Source organism: Carassius carassius, chromosome 16 (genome assembly GCF_963082965.1).
Source record: "Carassius carassius chromosome 16, fCarCar2.1, whole genome shotgun sequence".
NCBI classification, from domain to species: domain Eukaryota; kingdom Metazoa; phylum Chordata; class Actinopteri; order Cypriniformes; family Cyprinidae; genus Carassius; species Carassius carassius.
In genome coordinates this window covers 2309835-2331089 of record NC_081770.1, presented here as the reverse complement: position 1 = coordinate 2331089, position 21255 = coordinate 2309835, and the positions used below count along the sequence as shown (strand labels likewise).

General features: G+C 39.3%; 1 protein-coding gene and 2 long non-coding RNA genes across 3 annotated transcripts in view; 1 reads left to right on the top strand and 2 right to left on the bottom strand.

The window, feature by feature from the left end:
* cacna1sa (calcium channel, voltage-dependent, L type, alpha 1S subunit, a) overlaps positions 1–21255 on the top strand; it is a 21591-nt gene extending 336 nt beyond the window's left edge. Inside the window, exons 2-43 of the mRNA XM_059568874.1 lie at positions 723–828; positions 3946–4085; positions 4183–4322; positions 4402–4554; positions 5351–5556; positions 5717–5820; positions 6473–6618; positions 6711–6789; positions 6890–7050; positions 7418–7643; positions 7734–7941; positions 9445–9565; positions 9653–9767; positions 9845–9944; positions 10997–11066; positions 11155–11287; positions 11512–11641; positions 11721–11780; positions 11865–11971; positions 12456–12543; positions 12623–12730; positions 12819–12871; positions 12955–13101; positions 14645–14846; positions 14928–15086; positions 15173–15283; positions 15825–15908; positions 15996–16043; positions 16630–16656; positions 16742–16867; positions 17038–17103; positions 17177–17268; positions 17337–17496; positions 17901–18028; positions 18342–18438; positions 18524–18626; positions 18770–18871; positions 18958–19091; positions 19329–19454; positions 19555–19757; positions 20621–20702; positions 20784–21255. Coding sequence (XP_059424857.1) covers positions 723–828; positions 3946–4085; positions 4183–4322; positions 4402–4554; positions 5351–5556; positions 5717–5820; positions 6473–6618; positions 6711–6789; positions 6890–7050; positions 7418–7643; positions 7734–7941; positions 9445–9565; positions 9653–9767; positions 9845–9944; positions 10997–11066; positions 11155–11287; positions 11512–11641; positions 11721–11780; positions 11865–11971; positions 12456–12543; positions 12623–12730; positions 12819–12871; positions 12955–13101; positions 14645–14846; positions 14928–15086; positions 15173–15283; positions 15825–15908; positions 15996–16043; positions 16630–16656; positions 16742–16867; positions 17038–17103; positions 17177–17268; positions 17337–17496; positions 17901–18028; positions 18342–18438; positions 18524–18626; positions 18770–18871; positions 18958–19091; positions 19329–19454; positions 19555–19757; positions 20621–20702; positions 20784–20993 — 5161 coding nt within the window. The 3' untranslated portion in view covers positions 20994–21255. The remainder of the gene's footprint in view (positions 1–722; positions 829–3945; positions 4086–4182; positions 4323–4401; positions 4555–5350; positions 5557–5716; positions 5821–6472; positions 6619–6710; positions 6790–6889; positions 7051–7417; positions 7644–7733; positions 7942–9444; positions 9566–9652; positions 9768–9844; positions 9945–10996; positions 11067–11154; positions 11288–11511; positions 11642–11720; positions 11781–11864; positions 11972–12455; positions 12544–12622; positions 12731–12818; positions 12872–12954; positions 13102–14644; positions 14847–14927; positions 15087–15172; positions 15284–15824; positions 15909–15995; positions 16044–16629; positions 16657–16741; positions 16868–17037; positions 17104–17176; positions 17269–17336; positions 17497–17900; positions 18029–18341; positions 18439–18523; positions 18627–18769; positions 18872–18957; positions 19092–19328; positions 19455–19554; positions 19758–20620; positions 20703–20783) is intronic.
* LOC132159427 (uncharacterized) lies at positions 3673–15054 on the bottom strand. Its single transcript, XR_009437840.1, has 7 exons — positions 14920–15054; positions 14736–14791; positions 11115–11954; positions 9856–9955; positions 4354–4508; positions 4166–4203; positions 3673–3763 (listed from the first exon to the last, which is right to left on the bottom strand). It is a non-coding gene; the product is annotated as an uncharacterized LOC132159427 (long non-coding RNA).
* Positions 15940–18433, bottom strand: LOC132159429 (uncharacterized). Its single transcript, XR_009437842.1, has 3 exons — positions 18358–18433; positions 16684–16920; positions 15940–16041 (listed from the first exon to the last, which is right to left on the bottom strand). It is a non-coding gene; the product is annotated as an uncharacterized LOC132159429 (long non-coding RNA).

The window sequence follows — 21255 nt, the reverse complement described above, 5'->3', positions numbered from 1 at the left end:
ATCAATTATATTCATATATATATATATATATATATATATATATGAATACTTCATATACTGTTTGTGTGCGAATTTATATACTCATAATAAATATACACAGTACACACACACACACACACATTATATACACACAAACTTTTATTTTGGATGTCATTAATCGTTTGACAGCACTGAATGTATCTATTAATGATAAATAAAATATATTATAATATAAAATAAAAAATAATACAAATAATTAAAGAAATTACAAAAACAAAACATTTTCTTTTAGTTATGCTTGAGTTTAGTATCAAATTCATCGCAAGTGAATCTACAAAAAAGTTAAAAAAATCAAATAACATCTTAATTTACCATTTAAAATAAATGTAACATTTAACAAGTCATACATTACAAGAGGTGCCAAATATGATTGAAAAATCAACTGAGAGTTGAGAGCTAGTTAATGAGCTCATTCACTCTTAAGTGTGTGTGTAGAGGTGTGTAAATGTCAGTGTTTCAGCACGGCGCTCTGACATTCTGAGAGAACAGCTGCTCTGTCCTCCAGCTCACTAAATACAGACATGCTAAGCTCAGAGAATGCTAGCACACACACAACAACACACTAAGACATACACAGACACATTGTTCATTACTGCTGTATTATGTCTATAACTTCAACACTCAGAAATGAACAATAGTTTGATGTTGGTGGATGTTTTTATTTTCCTGAACATTTCTCTCAGACCGTTTGAAATCATCATCCTCCTCACCATCTTTGCAAACTGTGTAGCTCTGGCTGTTTTCATGCCCATGCCTGAGGAAGATACGAATAACACCAACAGCAACTTAGTGAGTTTCTCTCACACACAAACACAATATAGACCCACCTTTAGACCACACCTTCATACACTCCCTCAAGACATTAACCCTTTACCAATACCTGTAGACTCCTCCTGAAGACGCACCCCCAACCTATAGACCACACCCTCATACACTCCCTCAACACATAAACCCTTTACCAATACATTTAGACTCCTCCTAAAGACGCACCCCCAACCTATAGACCACACCCTCATACACTCCCTCAACACAAAAACCCTTTACCAATACCTGTAGACTCCTCCTAAAGACACACCCCCAACATATAGACCACGCCCTCATACACTCCCTCAACACATAAACCCTTTACCAATACATTTAGACTCCTCCTAAAGACGCACCCCCAACCTATAGACCACGCCCTCATACACTCCCTCAACACAAAAACCCTTTACCAATACATTTAGACTCCTCCTAAAGACACACCCCCAACCTATAGACCACACCCTCATACACTCCCTCAACACAAAAACCCTTTACCAATACCTGTAGACTCCTCCTAAAGACACACCCCCAACCTATAGACCACGCCCTCATACACTCCCTCAACACATAAACCCTTTACCAATACATTTAGACTCCTCCTAAAGACGCACCCCCAACCTATAGACCACGCTTTCATACACTCCCTCAACACAAAAACCCTTTACCAATACATTTAGACTCCTCTTAAAGACACACCCCCAACCTATAGACCACGCCCTCATACACTCCCTCAACACATAAACCCTTTACCAATACATTTAGACTCCTCCTAAAGACACACCCCCAACCTATAGACCACACCCTCATACACTCCCTCAACACAAAAACCCTTTACCAATACCTGTAGACTCCTCCTAAAGACACACCCCCAACCTATAGACCACGCCCTCATACACTCCCTCAACACATAAACCCTTTACCAATACATTTAGACTCCTCCTAAAGACACACCCCCAACCTATAGACCACGCCCTCATACACTCCCTCAACACATAAACCCTTTACCAATACATTTAGACTCCTCCTAAAGACGCACCCCCAACCTATAGACCACGCTTTCATACACTCCCTCAACACAAAAACCCTTTACCAATACATTTAGACTCCTCTTAAAGACACACCCCCAACCTATAGACCACGCCCTCATACACTCCCTCAACACATAAACCCTTTACCAATACATTTAGACTCCTCCTAAAGACACACCCCCAACCTATAGACCACGCCCTCATACACTCCCTCAACACATAAACCCTTTACCAATACATTTAGACTCCTCCTAAAGACGCACCCCCAACCTATAGACCACGCTTTCATACACTCCCTCAACACAAAAACCCTTTACCAATACATTTAGACTCCTCTTAAAGACACACCCCCAACCTATAGACCACGCCCTCATACACTCCCTCAACACATAAACCCTTTACCAATACATTTAGACTCCTCCTAAAGACGCACCCCCAACCTATAGACCACGCCCTCATACACTCCCTCAACACAAAAACCCTTTACCAATACATTTAGACTCCTCCTAAAGACACACCCCCAACCTATAGACCACACCCTCATACACTCCCTCAACACAAAAACCCTTTACCAATACCTGTAGACTCCTCCTAAAGACACACCCCCAACATATAGACCACGCCCTCATACACTCCCTCAACACATAAACCCTTTACCAATACATTTAGACTCCTCCTAAAGACGCACCCCCAACCTAAAGACCACGCTTTCATACACTCCCTCAACACAAAAACCCTTTACCAATACATTTAGACTCCTCTTAAAGACACACCCCCAACCTATAGACCACGCCCTCATACACTCCCTCAACACATAAACCCTTTACCAATACATTTAGACTCCTCCTAAAGACACACCCCCAACCTATAGACCACACCCTCATACACTCCCTCAACACAAAAACCCTTTACCAATACCTGTAGACTCCTCCTAAAGACACACCCCCACCCTATAGACCACGCCCTCATACACTCCCTCAACACATAAACCCTTTACCAATACATTTAGACTCCTCCTAAAGACGCACCCCCAACCTATAGACCACGCCCTCATACACTCCCTCAACACAAAAACCCTTTACCAATACCAGTAGACTCCTCCTAAAGACACCCCCCCAACCTATAGACCACACCCTCATACACTCCCTTAACCCTTTTTCAGCAGCTGTCGACCCATATACACCTACAGACTCCACCCCCAAACACACCCTTTTTATACAGTCTTCAACTACTGTAGATAGTTTACATACCCATACTAAAACACGGCTAATTTAAATGCTTCCATATGTATATATAACGTTCTTATAAAACACTGACATTGAACTATATCCCAAATAAATCATTGTTAAGTTAGTCTTTTGGCAGAATAACTGACACCCAATGCCTGATATTCATCCCACTAAACCCCTGTAAGCATGCTTGACCTTGACTCAGGTGACTGAAAGAAGCAGGTGCCTCGGCTGCATGCCGCTGGGACGCCTGCATGTGTGGACGCTTTAAAATTAGCCACAAACTCAAACTATATGCTTTCATACAGTCACCGCACTCTCTCATCACTGCGGTGTTATCTAAAGATGTTGTGCTTTGTAATTTGATATGTCAGATTGTTCAATTTGTAATAAGGTCAACTTCAAAGCATTTCAGTGGTAATAAAGTAATGCATATTGTCTTTTTTCTATCTATCTATCTATCTATCTATCTATCTATCTATCTATCTACAATATATGTCAATAGAAACAAACAGTGTTCACTTCAAGCTAACAGTAAATACCATGTTGGCTGTAAAATTCACAACGTCTATGCCAGGATCGTTTTCAAACTGCCTCAGCTGAAACCGGAGGAAAGTGTCAGGCTCTAGCATCTCTTCATCACATTTCCACCAAATTTGACGTCTGTCAGTTGCCAGAATGTAAAAAGACATGTTGAGACAGATATTCAAAGTCAGAACAAAAATGTTCTGAAGTAGAAAAGCCACAATGGACACCAAACACCTTGTGTTTGATGGTTGGTTGTACTGAAGTGTGCTGACAGATGCATTCATCTCAATGTTTTGTGTGTGTGTGTGCTTTCACAGGAGAGTCTCGAGTACATTTTTCTCATCATATTCACTATGGAATGTTTCCTGAAGATCGTGGCGTACGGGCTTCTCTTTCACACCGATGCTTATTTGCGGAACTGCTGGAATATATTAGATTTTGTCATTGTGACAATGGGGTAAGACACACACACACACACACACACACACCACTCCCTGAATATGGACAGAAATATCCTACACAATTACTAACAGTTACTGTGTGATGCCTCTCAGGTTGTTCACTGTTGTTGTGGACTTCATCAATAACATCAGCGGTGTGGAAGCGCCAGTGGAACAGAAAGGCGGGTTTGACATGAAAGCCCTCCGAGCGTTTAGAGTCCTGCGGCCCCTGAGGCTCGTCTCTGGGGTCCCCAGTAAGTGCCATCATCACCTTACTCTGCTCACCTGTCTCATTTCTCGAGTTGGCAGGTTCAAGTGTAATGTCTCCTCCAGGCCTGCAGGTGGTGATGAGCTCCATTCTCAAATCCATGCTGCCCCTGTTCCACATCTCTCTGCTGGTCTTCTTCATGGTCACCATCTACGCCATCATAGGCCTGGAGCTTTTCAAATGCAAAATGCATAAAACATGTTACCACGTCGGCACAGGTGAGAAATGAGGCAAGATGTAAAAAATATATATATATTAAATACCCCACTGAGGTGGATTAAGACAAAACCAAAATCTACCCAGCAAGCACACAACATCATAAGATGCAGAAATTTAGTACAATTTTGGTTGCAACGTCAGGTGACCAAAATTAAGTGTCAGTTTAACTTCTACGGCCAGATTTACGAACAGTTTACATAAGTGCAAAACGTCTTTTGGCATTAAAATAGTATTGTCAGGATTTACTAAAGACGCACAGTAAAACATTTCCACTGAAAAGGTATGGACAGGTATGAACTTATTGAATGTTAATGTAATTGTAGGAGATTCCCTTTCAGACATCAAATATATGGGAGGAGAGTATTAAAATAAATCACAAAATGTGATTTACTAACATTTGAACTGGTCAGATTACTGGTGTTTGCGCCATTATTTAGCGCCCAAAAAAGCAAATCTTGAACTTATTAGTGAAGATCACCCATCCCTGATGAGCACCGGTTCTGCTTATTTGTGACTACACTAATTTCTGCTGAGCTTGGTATATTGCATTGATTGATATGTAAATAAGATGTTGCCACCTGGTTCTTTAATTTGTGTGTTGTCATTATATGGCCCTCTGAAAGTTCCACACCCATTGGCGCTGTTTTGGGACTGGGCTCTCATGCTAATTGTCCCGGTTTAGTAAATCTGTCCCCTAATGTCAACATTAATTTGATGTCAAAAACTGATGTTGATATTTACCATCTTCAGTAAATAAAAATGTAGGCTTGTGATCTACGCTCTGTCATGTCACAGATATCATCGCCACGGGGGATGATGCGCAGGCGGCTCCGTGCGCTCAGGCCGGAAATGGACGGCGTTGCACTCTAAATGGAACCGAGTGCCGCGGTGGTTGGCCCGGGCCGAATAACGGCATTACCCACTTTGACAATCTGGGATTTTCCATGCTCACAGTATACCAGTGCATCACCACTCAAGGCTGGACGGATGTTCTGTACTGGGTCAGTGACACCTGAATGGTTACACAAGAGCAGTGGTTCCCAACCGAACACATTTTATTCAAATGGGTGTGTCAGATAAAGGAGACATCAAATATGTTGGGAACCACTGAGATAGAGGACAATTATAGGGATGAAAAGGCTAACTCTTTACCTATTACAGGTAAATGACGCGATTGGAATGGAGTGGCCCTGGCTGTATTTTGTGACTCTGATCCTCTTGGGCTCATTCTTCATCTTGAATCTAGTTCTGGGGGTTCTGTGCGGGTAAGTCCAAACATTTGTGGTCTTTAGTATCAGTATCGTTCTACTGATATTGGTATGTCCCAACTTTTTACTGGTGGAGTACCAAGATTCATTTCAGTAACCTTCTTTAAAAGGAATAGTTCACCCAAAAATGGAAAATAAATTACACAGCCTTATATTGTTCCAAACCTGTAAGACCTTTGTTCATCTTCAGAACAAAAATGTATATATTTTTATAAAATCTGAGAGCTTTCTGACAGTAATGGAATTGACACGTCCAAGGCCTGGAAAGGTAGTAAGGACATTGTTAAATAGTGCATATGACATCAGTGGCTATTTTATGAAGCTACGACAATACTTTTTGTGCGCAAAGAAAACAAAAATAACTTTTTTTTTTACAATTCATTCCCTTCTGTCTCAGTCATTGTGAACCACTCATGGACTATTTTAACAATGAACGTGTTTATGTTGCTATCTATGCATCTTCAGAAAGCTCTCTGATTTTATCAAAATTATCTTGATTTGTCTTCTGAAGATTCAGGCCTTAAGGGTTCGGAACGACGTGATGGTTAAGTTATTACTGACCGAATTTTTATTTTTGGGTGAACTATCCCTATTTACTGAGCAATTTAACTGTAAATGATCTGATCCCTGTCCTTCTCTTTGTTGTCAGCGAGTTCACTAAGGAGAGAGAGAAGAGTTCTCGAAGCGGAGAGTATCAGAAACTGAGGGAGCGTCAGCAGTTTGACGAGGATCTGAAGGGATACATGGAGTGGATCACACAGGCAGAGGTCATGGACAATGACCACGAGGGGCAAGGTGCTCAAACACATTCACAAGTACACTTGTATTTGGCTACAGCCATTGTAAATTAAGTCTGGTACAATACTGTCAGGGATTGGTCTCCACAGGTCTGCTTCCACTACAGGATGGATCTGACACCGAAACCCTCTATGAGCTTGAAGCACTCAACAAACTCATGTATTATGTGTAAGTTGAGCAATCAATTGCTAGGAATGATTGACTATATATCATATATAAACTTTTATTTTTTACATTTAAATTCTTTTAATTTATGTGCCTTTTACAGTCGACATGCTCGGCGCTGGAACCGTTTTTTTAGGAGGAAATGTCGTGCATGGGTTAAGTCCAGGCTGTTCCATTGGCTGGTGATTTTGCTGGTGTTCTTCAACACTCTGGCAATTGCAACAGAGCACCACGGTCAGACCGAGTCTCTCACCAAATTTCAAGGTTCAGTTCTGCGCCCAGTTACATCACTCCTCATTTATATCCCAAAACAAGACTACGTTTTAATATTTGCAAACTACTGCAGTGTACTTTCTCTGTTACTTTTATCTAATGATTCAGTCAGAAACACAACTTCTTCATCATTTACTCACCCTCAGGCTGTTTCAAACCTGTATGACTTCCCCTCTTCTGTGGAATCCAAAGAATAAACTTTGTTATATTCACAATTTCTAGTCATTAAATAAAAAAAAAAGTCTTAAACATTCTGCCAATTGACAATAAACTACCAATGTAACATCATAAAAGACCAGCTTCAATCAGGTATTTTGATTTTAGCCAGTTACTTACATTGTTTTTACCTTATTTGCAGACAATACCAATAAAGTGCTGTTGTCTCTGTTTGCGGTGGAGATGTTCATGAAGATGTACGCGATGGGCCTGCCATCGTACTTCATGTCCCTCTTTAACCGTTTTGACTGCTTTGTGGTGTCTGTGGGAATCCTTGAGCTCATTCTCGTACGCATGGATGTTATGTCTGTCATGGGGATCTCCATACTGCGTTGCATTCGGCTGCTGCGCCTCTTCAAAGTAACCCGGTACATGATTCTTGACCAGTGTTGGAGAAAGTTACTTTTAAAAGTAATATGCCTGCATCAAAATTTACTGGAATTGTGCATGATTTTCAGGTACTGGACATCACTGAACAATCTTGTGGCGTCGCTCTTGAACTCTGTGCGATCCATTGCCTCGCTCCTGCTGCTCCTCTTCCTCTTCATCGTCATCTTCGCCCTGCTTGGTATGCAGGTTTTCGGGGGGAAGTTTAATTTTCCAGATGATCATGTGAGACGGAGCAACTTTGACAATTTTCCTCAGGCTCTGATCACGGTTTTCCAGGTGAGTTTTTCATTCATATTAAATTTATATTTCATAATTCAGCAGACGCTTTTATCCAAAGCGACTAACAAATGAGGGCAATGGAAGCAATCAGAAACAACAAAAGAGCAATGATATACAAGTGCTATAACAAGTCTCAGTTAACAAAGTTCACGTTGCAAGGGTTTTTAAAATCATATAATAAAAAGAAAACAGATAGAACAGAAAAAGAATAAAGCAAGCTAGAGTTTGATGCCTTATTTTGCTTTTGTTAATTGTATAATAAATTAAAAAAAGATAGAATACAAAGATTAGAAAGCAAGTTTTAGTTTTTTTTTTTTTTAAGATTTTTATTTATTTATTTATTTATTTTTTAAAGATGGAAGAGATGTGTTTTAAGCTGATTCTTGAAGATGGCTAAGGACTCAGCTGCTCATTTAATTTAAAAGTCAGAAATAGTGACTTTGTGCTTCTTTGAGATGGCTCAATCAAGTGACATTCACTTGCAGAACGCAAGCTTCTAGAGGCACATAAGTCTTAAGTAATGAATCTAAGTAAAGGGGTGCAGAGCCAGTGGTGGTTGTGTAGGCAAACATTAATGCCTTGAATTTAATGCAAGCAGCTACAGTTTTAACAACGTGGTCTGAGAAAGTTATATGATCATCAATCATAACTCCAAGGTATATGGCTGTTTTTGAAGGAGTTATTGTTGATGTGCCTAACTGGATGGTGAAATTGTGATGAAACGATGGGTTTGCTGGAATCACAAGCAGTTCTGTCTTGGCAAGGTTGAGTTGAAGGTGATGGTCCTTTATCCAGTAAGAAATGTCTGTTAGACAAGCTGAGATGCAAACAGCTACCGTCGGAACATCAGGATGGAATGAGAGGTAGAGTTGAGTGTCATCAGCATAGCATTGGAATGAAAAGCCATGTTTCTGAATGACAGAACCTAATGATTTGCCATGTGTCAAAAGCAGCGGAAAGATCAAGCAGGATAAGTACTGAAGATTTGGATTCCGCTCTTGTCAGTCTTAGAGCTTCAACAACTGAGAGCAAGGCCGTCTCAGTTGAATGTCCACTTCTGAAGCCAGATTGGTTGCTGTCAAGGAGGTTGTTGTGTGTGAGAAATGTAGAGACTTGTTTGAACACAGCTCGTTCAAGTTTTTTGCAATGAAAGGAAGAAGGGAAACTGGTCTGTAGTTCTCTAAAGGAGATGGGTTGAGGGTGAGTTTCTTAAGTAGTGGAGTTATACGTGCCTGTCTAAATGATGAGGGAAAAACACCAGTGTGGAGGGATGTGTTGATGATGTGAGTGAGTGCAGGTACAACTGCAGGAGAAATGGCTTGAATGAGAGGAGATGGAATAGGATCAATGGGACAAGTAGTAGGATGATAAGAAAGGATGAGTTTGGAGACTTGTGCCTCAGAGAGTGAAGAGAAGGATGTGAACAAGTGTATGTTTGCTGGTGTGATATGACAGCAAGATGTTTTGATTCACAGTGCTTATCCAGTGTCTCTGTTTTAGATCCTCACAGGTGAAGACTGGAACTACGTCATGTATGATGGCATCTTGGCACACGGAGGTCCTGCCATGCCTGGAATCCTGGTCAGCATTTACTTCATTATCCTGTTCATCTGTGGTAACTGTATCCTTCATGCAACAGATGTGTGAGTTGTATAAATGGCCTGTGATATGGATAAAGAATATGATTTTCCTGAGCAGTTAACTGCAGATATCCTCTTGAACGTCTTCCTGGCAATTGCGGTAGATAACTTGGCCGAGGCAGAGAGTCTGACATCTGCCCAGAAAGAAAAGGCAGAGGAGAAGATGCGGAAGAGACTTCTTAGGTGAGTGCCAAAGGTCAAATAGCAGGGAAAAGTGACTTTTACAGACATTTCTGATGTTTAGTTTGTTCTTGGTGTAGAGAAAACCTACCTGATAAGGCAGAGGAAGAAAAGGCCATGCTGGCAAAGAAACTAGCTGAGCAGAGAGCCAAGACTGATGGGATTCCCACCACAGCCAAGGTCAAAACCACCTGTAACAGAATGACGTTATTATATGAAATGTTAGAAATGTATTTTGCATTTACATTTAGGCTACATTCACACTGCAGGCTGAAACGACTCAATTCCAATTTTTTTCCCCCAATGCGACCTGTGTCTGATCTTTTCATGACAGTCTGAACGACACAGATCCGATCTTTTCAAATGTGACCCAGGCCACTTGGGTATGTGGTCCTGAATCCGATACGTATCCAATCTTTTGAAATGCGACCTTGCTCTCCTCCTTCTTTTTAATTTTTTTCTTAAAACGAGAAGATTGTAATTGTGCTGGCTCCGTTGGGAAAATAACTTTAATATTGCAAAAAGAGCTCCGCTGTTGACTACACTGTTGTTGACATCCATGTTTAACGTTAGCTACTTCCGCAAACAACGAGTGACGTCGTTGAGCGTAGAGTACTCTTCTGCGCATGCGGGTCACTTCTGGGTCATTTCACGTTCACACAGATCATCACAAAAGGTCGCATTTAATTGGAAATGTGAACGGCCTTGCAAAAAAAATTTATTTTTTTCAAAAAATCGGAATTGAGCATTAAGCCTTGCATTGTGAACGTAGCCTTAGTCATTTAGCAGTTGCTCAAACAGCAACTTTACAGACTAACTAAAGCTGAAAAAGTCAATTAAGTACTAGAATTAGAGGGTCAAATAAAGATGTAAGATATGTGTTTTTAGACGATTCTTGAATTTAGACAATGCATGTAAGTTATGCCTTAAGAGAACATTTGGGAAACTATTGTGGAAAAAACGTTGGATGTGTAACATTATATTAGATCTGTTCATTACTGTAAGTCTTAATACAGGCCATCTGTCTCATTAATGTTAATCAAATAAAAGAAGTGAGGAACTCACTCAATGCTCTCGATTGAACTACTTTTGTAGTATTAATAATGAATTTGTGTGTAATAAGACATGTTAACTGACATTACACTAATGCCCGATTTGGACAATTATGTCTACAAAAAAACAAAAACAAATTAAAGGCTAATCTGACTCAGTTTCTTTATGTTAACGTGCAGCTCAAAGTGGACGAATTTGAATCAAATGTGAACGAGATTAAAGATCCATTTCCTCCTGCTGATTTTCCAGGTAAAACAAAAGATAGTTTAGCTTAGTTTACAAGGTCTTATGGCTTACCGTTAGGTCAGTCTGACATTTTGATGGACTTGTTGGGCAGGTGACGATGAGGAGGAGGAGCCAGATATTCCCCTCAGTCCTCGGCCTCGTCCAATGGCAGACCTGCAACTGAAGGAGACAGTGGTACCCATGCCAGAGGCCAGTTCCTTCTTCATCTTCGGCCCACAGAACAAGTAAAATCTCACCTGCATTTTCATCACCCCTCATACATATTGGGAGTTTTACTAGCTGGGTTTCGTCCAAGAGATCCAAATTTAACAAAAATTGAATATTGCATAAAACATTTGTGATCGTGGACCACAACAGTCTAAACCAGCACTAAACATCACTAAGAAAAGTAGGGTTGATTGAAACATTGCTACTGTTAATTAGGGTTTCTTTTGATTTTCCTGCTCAGGTTCCGCAAACTCTGCCATCGCATCATCAATGCTACAACCTTCACCAACATCATCCTCCTCTTCATCCTGCTTAGCAGTATCTCATTGGCTGCAGAAGACCCCATCGACCCCATGTCCTTCAGGAACCAGGTACACAATCTCTAGGCTTGCCTTCATCTACTTGTTCCTACAGTTGCCTTCAACAGCTACCTTTCTTACTGTGCTCCAGGTCCTGGCCTATGCTGATTATGTCTTCACTTCAGTCTTTACCGCTGAGATCGTTCTGAAGGTGGGATGACGCTTCAGTTTGTTTGAAGCTGTTTTGTTGCGTTTTGATTCTGTGAATGGTTCAATGCTTCTTTGTCCACTGCAGATGACCACGTATGGTGCCTTCTTACACAAAGGGTCTTTCTGCCGTAATTCTTTCAACATCCTGGACCTGATTGTTGTCGGTGTCTCCCTGCTGTCCATGGGAATGGAGTGAGATTTCAGAGCAATCCAGCCTTTTTCTGACATAGAAATAGAGCAGACTTAGAGCAATGGAAATATACACTACCAGTCAAAGGTTTTTTTTTGTTAACAGTAAGATTTCTAATGTTTTTTAAAGAAGAATAAATGTTTTTTGAGCAGCAAATCAGAATTTTAGAATTATTTCTGAAGGATCCTGTGACTGGAATAAAGATGTTAAAATTCAGGTTTTAAATCACAGAAACAGATAACATTTTTAAATACATTCAACTAGAAAGCAGTTATTTTAAGTAGTAAATATATTTAAACATGTTACTGCTTTTGCTTAAATTTGGATCGAATAAATGCATGCCTGGTGAGCAGAAGAGACTTCTTTAAAAAAACATTAAAAATCTTGCTGTTGTTGTAGCTGTCATGAATGTAGCTTTACATAGCATTTTTCCACAAACAGGGAAAATGACAAATGTTCTCTTACAGTCCTCATGTCTCTCCACAGATCAAGTGCCATCTCGGTGGTAAAAATCCTCAGGGTCTTGAGAGTGCTGAGACCTTTACGAGCCATAAATCGAGCTAAAGGTCTCAAAGTGAGTCGTCTCAGGGTGTTTATTTTTATTACATGACAAATGTCTCCCTGTTCCTCATCATGTCTTTGCTGTCTTTTAGCATGTGGTCCAGTGTGTGTTTGTGGCCATCAAGACCATCGGCAACATCGTTTTAGTCACGATGCTCTTGGATTTCATGTTTGCCTGCATTGGTGTTCAGCTTTTTAAGGTAGGATAGTTTGCTCTTTAGCATCTATGCATATATGATTTTTGAGTCTGGTTTAATTTAATGTTTTTTTTTTCTGTTAATCCGACAGGGGAAATTTTTTTTCTGCACAGACCCACTCAAGATGACGGCAGAAGAATGCCAGTAAGGTTGAATTTTCCTTCTTTACTCTGAGATCTCAAAACTCTCCAATTCTACATAACTTTCTCTCTCGGTGATGCTCTCAGGGGAATGTTTATAAAACACCAGGAAAATGCTCTTCACGACATGGTGCTCGGTCACCGTACATGGATGAACAGTGACTTAAACTTTGACAGCATACTGAACGGCATGCTTGCTCTCTTCACCGTGTCAACATTTGAAGGCTGGCCAGAGTAGGTTTTAATGAACAACTTCCTGTTATACTTGTGGCCAGTGTTGGCAAAATGAGTGTGAATGCACAAAGGCTAATTTTGAGCTACACGCAAAATAATTGAAAAACTTAAGACTTTGGTCGAAAACGTAAACTCTCAAAATTGACTTTGATGATTCCGTTGACTTCAAAAAGTCGTAGCTCAGTCATTTTTTAGTCCGATTCTGTCAACTCATACATAATTATGAAGGTCTAGAATGTAAAAATTTGTTTATGCTTGTTTAAAATGCTTGTTGTGACTCATTTTGCCAGCACGGTTCCCATTTGTACAGTAGCTCTATTTGTCTTCATACACACTACATTGCCAAAAATATTGGGACATCCCCTTCTGATTAACAGATATGACTACTTTAGTAATTTCCACGAGTACAAATCTTAATGTTTAAGCATATATTTATATTTGGTGACACTTTAGAGTACTGTTCCGTCGTTAATGAATAACTACACAGGGACAAATGACTTACGCACTATTAACATTGTAGTAACTACTATTACCGAAATAGAAACTCTGATTAACGATTAAGTAATAGCACTCAGTTGAAACTGGTATAGTTCATTATTAGCTAATCAAAAACTACAATTTTTTTTCCTATATCCTGGATAACTCCTAAGAACTACTGTATACATGTTCATAATTAATGTGAATTATGCATAATGAATTCAAAAATGAAGTTCGCGGTAACCCACTAGTAATGACCAGGGATTGCCAAATCCTTCTAAAGGAGCTACTAATTACTTGGATCAGTATAATAAAGTGAAAAGCATGATAACTCCCTAATATGGACTGAAGAATTACTACATTTCAAGACTATTACTTTATTCATTAATTAGAGTTTCTTGTTAGATACTAGGTTAATAGATTGCTAATATTGGGTTACTCATGTGTTCTTGTGTAGTTATTCACTAATGATGGAACAGTATTCTAAAGTGTTAACTTATATTCTAGAGAATTGTGTGCTTCTAATTTTATAGGGACCCTTTTTTATTCTAGCATGACAATGCCTCTGTGTATAAGGCAAGGTTCAAAAATAAATGATTGATTGAGTCAGTGTGGAAGAACTTGACTGGTCTAGTTTGACTTTAAATGCAGACCTTTAGCCAAAAACTCATCACCAAACACCAGTGACTGGTGACAGTCATTTTAGACACTTCCAAAATTGTTGGATGGAAATACAATTTTTAAATCCATGAATTATGTTTACATCTCTGTTGCCACAGTGCCTTTTTCTGTTCTAAAGAAGTGCCAATACTTTTGTCCATATAGTGCATGTCAAGTCATTGGTGTTTGGTGATAAGTTTTTGGCTCAAGGTCTGCATTTAAAGTCAAACTAGACCAGTCTCTTTTTAACCTTGCTTTATACACAGATGCATTGACATGTTATAATAGAAAAAGGGCCCTGTCCAATCTGTTGCTGTAAAACTGGTGTCCCAATACTTTTGGCAGTATAGTGTAGCTTTTGATGAAAATATTGAACACATTTTCCTTATTGCACCTGTGTGCGCAGCTTGTTGTATAAAGCCATCGACTCGAATTTGGAAAATGTTGGCCCAATTTACAACAACCGCATTGAGATTTCCATCTTCTTCATCGTTTACCTCATCCTCATCGCCTTCTTCATGATGAACATCTTTGTGGGCTTCGTTATCGTCACCTTCCAAGAACAGGGAGAGCAGGAGTATAAAAACTGCGAGCTGGACAAAAACCAGGTACTAAGCGTGACTCAACCAATGGCAAGATGAAGTTACATGATTCTAGATTGTAATGTGTTTTTGCATGCACTTTCGCAGCGTCAGTGTGTCCAGTACGCACTGAAGGCCCGACCTCTGAGATGCTACATCCCTAAAAACCCTCATCAGTACAAAGTGTGGTACATCGTCACTTCTTGTTACTTCGAGTACCTGATGTTTCTCCTCATCATGCTCAACACCATGTGTCTGGGGATGCAGGTGAGAACACTGTTACAATCCTAGAAGAAACAGATTATTTGATTATTAGTTTGAATCAAACCGAGTCTCATTTCTTTATCCTTCAGCACTGTAATCAATCAGATCACATCACCCATCTTTCAGACATGCTGAACGTCATCTTCACTGTACTGTTTACAGTAGAAATGATCCTCAAACTTGGAGCCTTCAAAGCAAAGGTGAGCCCTTCATTTAGATTGCTGCCGGAAAACTGCTAATATGTGACCTAAAAACCAGTCATTAGGGTCTTTTTTTTATTTATTGAGATTTATACGTCATCTGAAGGCTGAATAAATAATCTTCCAATTAATGTATGGTTTGTTAGGAGGACAATATTTGTCTGAGACTCAACTATTTGAAAATCTGGAATCTGAGGTTGCAACAAAATCTAAATATTGAGAAAATTATCTTTAAAGTTGTCCAAATGGAGTTCTTAGCAATGCATATTAATAATTAAAAAAATATATTTTGGTATATTTACATTAGGAAATTGACAAAATATCTTCATGGAACATGATTTTTACTTAATATCCTAATGATTTTTGGCTGAAAAAGAAAAATGTATAATTTTGACCCATACATGTATACATATACATGTATTGTTGTCTATTTCTACAAATATACCTGAGCTACTGATGACTGCTTTTGAGCTCCAGGGACACTACTTCTTAAATACTTAAGTGCAGCATACTGCTTTTAAGAAGTGTTTCTCTCTGGTAGGGTTACTTCGGGGACCCCTGGAATGTCTTTGATTTCATAATCGTGGTGGGCAGTATTGTTGACGTCATACTAAGTGAAATTGATGTAAGTTTCACAATGAATCGACTCTACCTGATGTGAGTGCTGATATTGGCTTTCACTCATTTCCTCTGGTATTTTCTTTATTTCCAGGCGGCTCTTGCTGCTCAGGGTGGACTGTATTGTCTCACTGGCTGTTCTGTAAATATTTACAAACATTTTTTATTATTTCACAGCTACAATTACTATTATTCCTGCAAGCAGAGCTGGGTAGGAACTGATTGAATGTAATCTGGATTACCTAATCAGATTCCAAAATCTATCTACTTGTAATGTATATTGCATTTTAAAATACCTGTATTCAGACAACAGTTACTTTTATTATGGATTGCATGATTAAATACACAATAGCAATAAAATATTCTTGATGTATAGATTCCCCCTTATTCCTATTTTTTATCTTTTAAATGTTCCTTTCTTAAATAGCTGTTTATTTACACAGAAAGTCTCCAGTTTTGTGGACATTCACTCAGAGATCAGTCATTAGTCAGGTGTTACACAGCATTTGATCACTGATTTACAAAAATCATGACAAGTTTAAGAAGTTTTTCAACATTACATCAGCAATTTTACTTACAGCGTTTTTCATGTAATTTGAAATCAGTAACAGATTACAATTGGCAAGTAATCTACCCAGCTCTGGGGGCAAAATAGTCCAACATTGCAACTGAAATGGATTCACAAGATTCAAAGTTTAATCACTATCTTACATTTTCATTCTTTACAGGAAGTGAATCCAATGCAAGCCATAGCAGTAAGTAAAGCTTTGATGTGTTCTTACAAAAAAGATCTATGCTGGCGTTATCCACAGATTCTCAAGCATTTTCTTGGTTCTTCAGGACTCTGAGAATATGAGCGTGTCAATCACACTCTTCAGGCTTTTCCGTGTTATGCGTCTGGTGAAACTGCTCAACCGTTTTGAGGGCATTCGCAACCTGCTGTGGACCTTCATCAAATCATTCCAGGTCTGATGCTCCACAACTAATAGATGTATATTTGACATCTGATAGGAAACATCCTATAGACGAACTGCAGATGAGCAAACACTCTAAAAAAATACGTCTAGCAGACGCAAGATATATGATAAAATTCTTACATTTTATATAAGTGCATTTATGGTAAATGTTTTTTTCAGGCTTTGCCATATGTGGCTCTTCTCATCGTTATGCTGTTCTTTATCTACGCTGTCATCGGCATGCAGGTAAAAACACACCAACAATGAGTGCGATATATTCAGAGTTGTGCTTAATGATAATCTACTTGTTCTCTGTCAGGTGTTTGGCAAAATCGCACTATTAGACGGAAGCGTGATCAACCGTAACAACAACTTCCAGACATTTCCTCAAGCTGTTCTACTGCTGTTCAGGTAGGAAGCGTGAACTCTTTGCTGTACGAGTTTGAGCATGTTTGAGAAAACACGTATCTGTTCCTCAGGTGTGCCACAGGCGAGGGGTGGCATGAGATCATGTTGGGCTGTTTGTACGGTCAACGTTGTGACCCCAAGTCAGAATTCCTACCTGGAGAGGAGTACACCTGCGGCTCTGGATTCGCTATTCTCTACTTCATGAGTTTTTACATGCTCTGTGCTTTTCTTGTGAGTATTCACTCTCGCTCAAACATGCATCATACATCAACTTGCAACGTTCTCCAGTGAAGCTCATATTTATGAGTTGGGAAGACATAATTTTTAAGCCAGATGCATTCATACTTTGGTCAGAGCAATGAAATTTACATGTACAAAATAAGGAATAAAGAATGCACATTGGGGTGTTTTTGCTTTGTCAGGTTTCTATCCCATTTATGAATAGAATCATTATATATTTTATCATAAATTATATAAATATAATATAAATGCCGTATCCATTGTATCAACTATATATTTTGTTGACATGCAACTCAGAAACTCTGGGCTTGGAGAAAATCCCACTTGAAATTATGACTTTGTGGTGGCATTCTTGTGCGTTCAACTCATAAATACGATCTTTCTGTGTTTTGCAGATCATTAATTTGTTTGTTGCCGTGATCATGGACAACTTTGACTATCTGACCCGTGATTGGTCGATACTCGGGCCACATCATTTAGACGAGTTCAAGAAGATCTGGGCTGAATATGACCCTGAGGCAACGTAAGCCAAATAACACTACTATAACTACATAATTAGACACTTTTCAATGGGATATTACATTCTGACTTCATCAGGAATTGATTGAATAGTAAAAAAGTGATTTAAAAAATAAAAGGGATTGGTAATGTAATCCAATAAAGATAACTCATATTGTTGCATTTAACTTATTTATTTGCAATCACGTGCAAAGATGTTATATCACTATAAGACCAGGAATGTGTATTAAAAATGTAAAAATGGTCTGTTTTGATTTCAGGCTGATTTTACACAAGATGCATCTGAGTATCTGTGTTATTGTGATGTTGTTCTGTAGGGGGCGCATTAAACACCTGGATGTCGTGACGCTGCTGCGGAGAATCCAGCCACCGCTTGGATTCGGAAAGTTTTGCCCGCATCGTGTTGCCTGCAAGGTAAGACACATTTAACACACAAACACATTCATATGCACATACCAGTATAATCATTAATTCTTGGTGTTTCCACGTTGGTTTCTAGAGACTGATTTCAATGAACATGCCTCTGAACAGCGATGGAACCGTGACGTTTAATGCCACGCTGTTCGCTCTCGTCAGAACGGCACTGAAAATTAAAACCGAAGGTTTGAGGCGTTTTTTCGATTGGCAATATTTGTGAAATTTACAAGCAATTTCTGAGTGAAAATTGTAAGCTGGTGCAGATCTGAAATACATTAATGAAAATGATGTTTATACTCACCCATTAAAGCATAAATTCATCCATCAGGTAATTTTGAGCAGGCTAATGAAGAGCTGCGTGCGATTATTAAGAAGATCTGGAAACGCACCAGTATGAAACTGCTCGACCAGGTCATTCCACCAATCGGAGGTAATGCAGTATCACCAATAAATTGGACGATACAGAATAGTAAACCGCAATAATATTGGCATTATTAAATGTTTCCCAAATCATAGACGATGAGGTAACAGTGGGGAAGTTTTACGCCACGTTCCTGATCCAGGACCACTTCAGGAAGTTCATGAAGCGCCAGGAGGAATATTACGGATACCGGCCCAACAAGAAGAACAAGAACACCACGGAGATACAGGTCACACCTCTCTTCATCTCCTCCGCATTCGTTTAATGCTTCAATCGGACAGTTTTAATTAGGGTTGTGCGATTCATTGAATGCGATACTCATGCGCATTTTGCCAGTAAAGCATTTGTATTTGGAGTTTCTCTAGCCTTCAGATGGAGATTTACTACTGATCACAGAACTGACAGAACTTTTCACTGAAAAGATTGCGACTCGTGCAGCCCTAGCCTCAATCTCTCGTTCTCTCAGGCGGGTCTGAGGAGCATCGAGGAGGAGGCCGCGCCTGAACTTCAGCGTGCCATTTCTGGAGATCTTCTGAATGACGAGGAGATGGACCGAGCCATGGATGAGACCGGAGAGGAGGGGATCTACAGGGTGGGTTGAGAACAAAACAGATCAGAGATGATAAGATTAGGTAGATGTGTAAAATGTGCTGTACAGCTGTATCTCACCTCTTTCTTCTTCTGTTCAAAAGCGAGCAGGAGGCCTGTTTGGAAATCATGTGGATCGGTTCACGATGGAGAGAGGAACCCCGATGGCCACCCAAGTGACCAGCCAGCGCCCCCTACAGATCACAGACAGCAGAGCGGAGGAGACGGAGGCCGCGGGCGCTTATGTTCATTACCACGCCAACACCAACACCAATAATAACACCAACAATAACACCACCAGACTGAGGTGAGAGCGAAGGAAAAGACAATAACACAAAAATAACACCATTTCATTTGATGGAAGAAATATTTTTGCAATTAGGATGAAGATTAACAAAAAGAAAAGCATTTTAAGGAGTGAGTTGAGCAATTTCGAGTGGTAATAAAAATGCTTCGGCAAATTTTCACAAACATTGTTTCTCAGCAATTATGAGGAAGTCGAAGACAAATGTGTATTAAAAAGATAAACAACCTTATTTAACAGTCTTAGATATTTAAGATCTGAGGTTGATTATGAATTAAAAAAATATATATATCATGTTCGCAAGTTACTATATTTAACAAAACAACTTTTATCTTGCAATTCAATCATTTGCAATTACAAAGAAGACAACGATCAATTTGAAAGGATTTAAAGGCGTTTTAAAGGTGAACATAGTAAATGAGAAAATTTAAAAATAATAGCGTTTTAGCAAAAGCTTACATTTAATGAGCAAATTTGTTTCTTCATAATTAAGAAATAAAATGTGTGAATTTAGGTTGATTTTAAATTAAAAATAACAAAATAATTCTTAAGCGAGAATTTCTTTGTTCGCAATAATGACGATGAAGATAACGGTGTATTAAGAATTATTCTGTTATTTGGATGAACAAGGTTTTTATAAATTAAAAACAACAAAAATAACGCTTTTGCAAGTTATTACATTTAATAAAAGGACTTCATGAGGAAGATGAAGATAAATATGTTTAGAAGGTAAATAAGGATCTTTTTGATTTCAGGCTGATGTGACTAACAAAATAAAATTTTAGCAAGTTTTTACGATTAATAAAAGATGTTTCTTTGCAATTATAACAAAGATAAGACAAAGCGTAGATCTCATCTTCCAACAGACGTGAACTCCATTTCCCATCATGCATCAGTGCATCCAGACAGTATGGTCCAGTGAGTGCAGCTGAGTTCCTCATTCAAGAGGTGAGACCAAACCTTTAGATGTCTGAGAATTAAATAAAAACCATCTTAAACTTGACATATACTTCTGGTTTTGTTCATCAGGCTCTGATCACCGGAGGTTTGGAGAGTCTGGCCAGCAACAGGCGCTTCGTGTCCATGACGAAGGCAGAGATGGCCGAGGCCCTTCACATGGATCTCACCGCGCTCGAGAGGAGATCAGCAACCGTTCTTAACAAACGTGAAGGACAGTGTGTGTTCAGGAAGAGGAAGACGCCTGGGTCTCGTCCAGATAATACACACTGCCAGGTCTAACGATCATCAGAGGCGTCTGGTGGAGCCTAATTAAGGCCAAGCCAGAGAGAAGACATATAATCGGGTCACCATCGGGACTCTGATATAACTGTGAGGACTGTTTCATGAGCCACAACTGCAGATGTGCTCAAACACTTATTTTAAATTATAATAATATTTCACATTATTATTTTATTCTCTGTATTTTTGATCAAATAAATGCAGCCTTGATGAGCTTAAAAAATCATTCTGCTCCCAAACTTTTGATTGGTAGTGTGTGTGT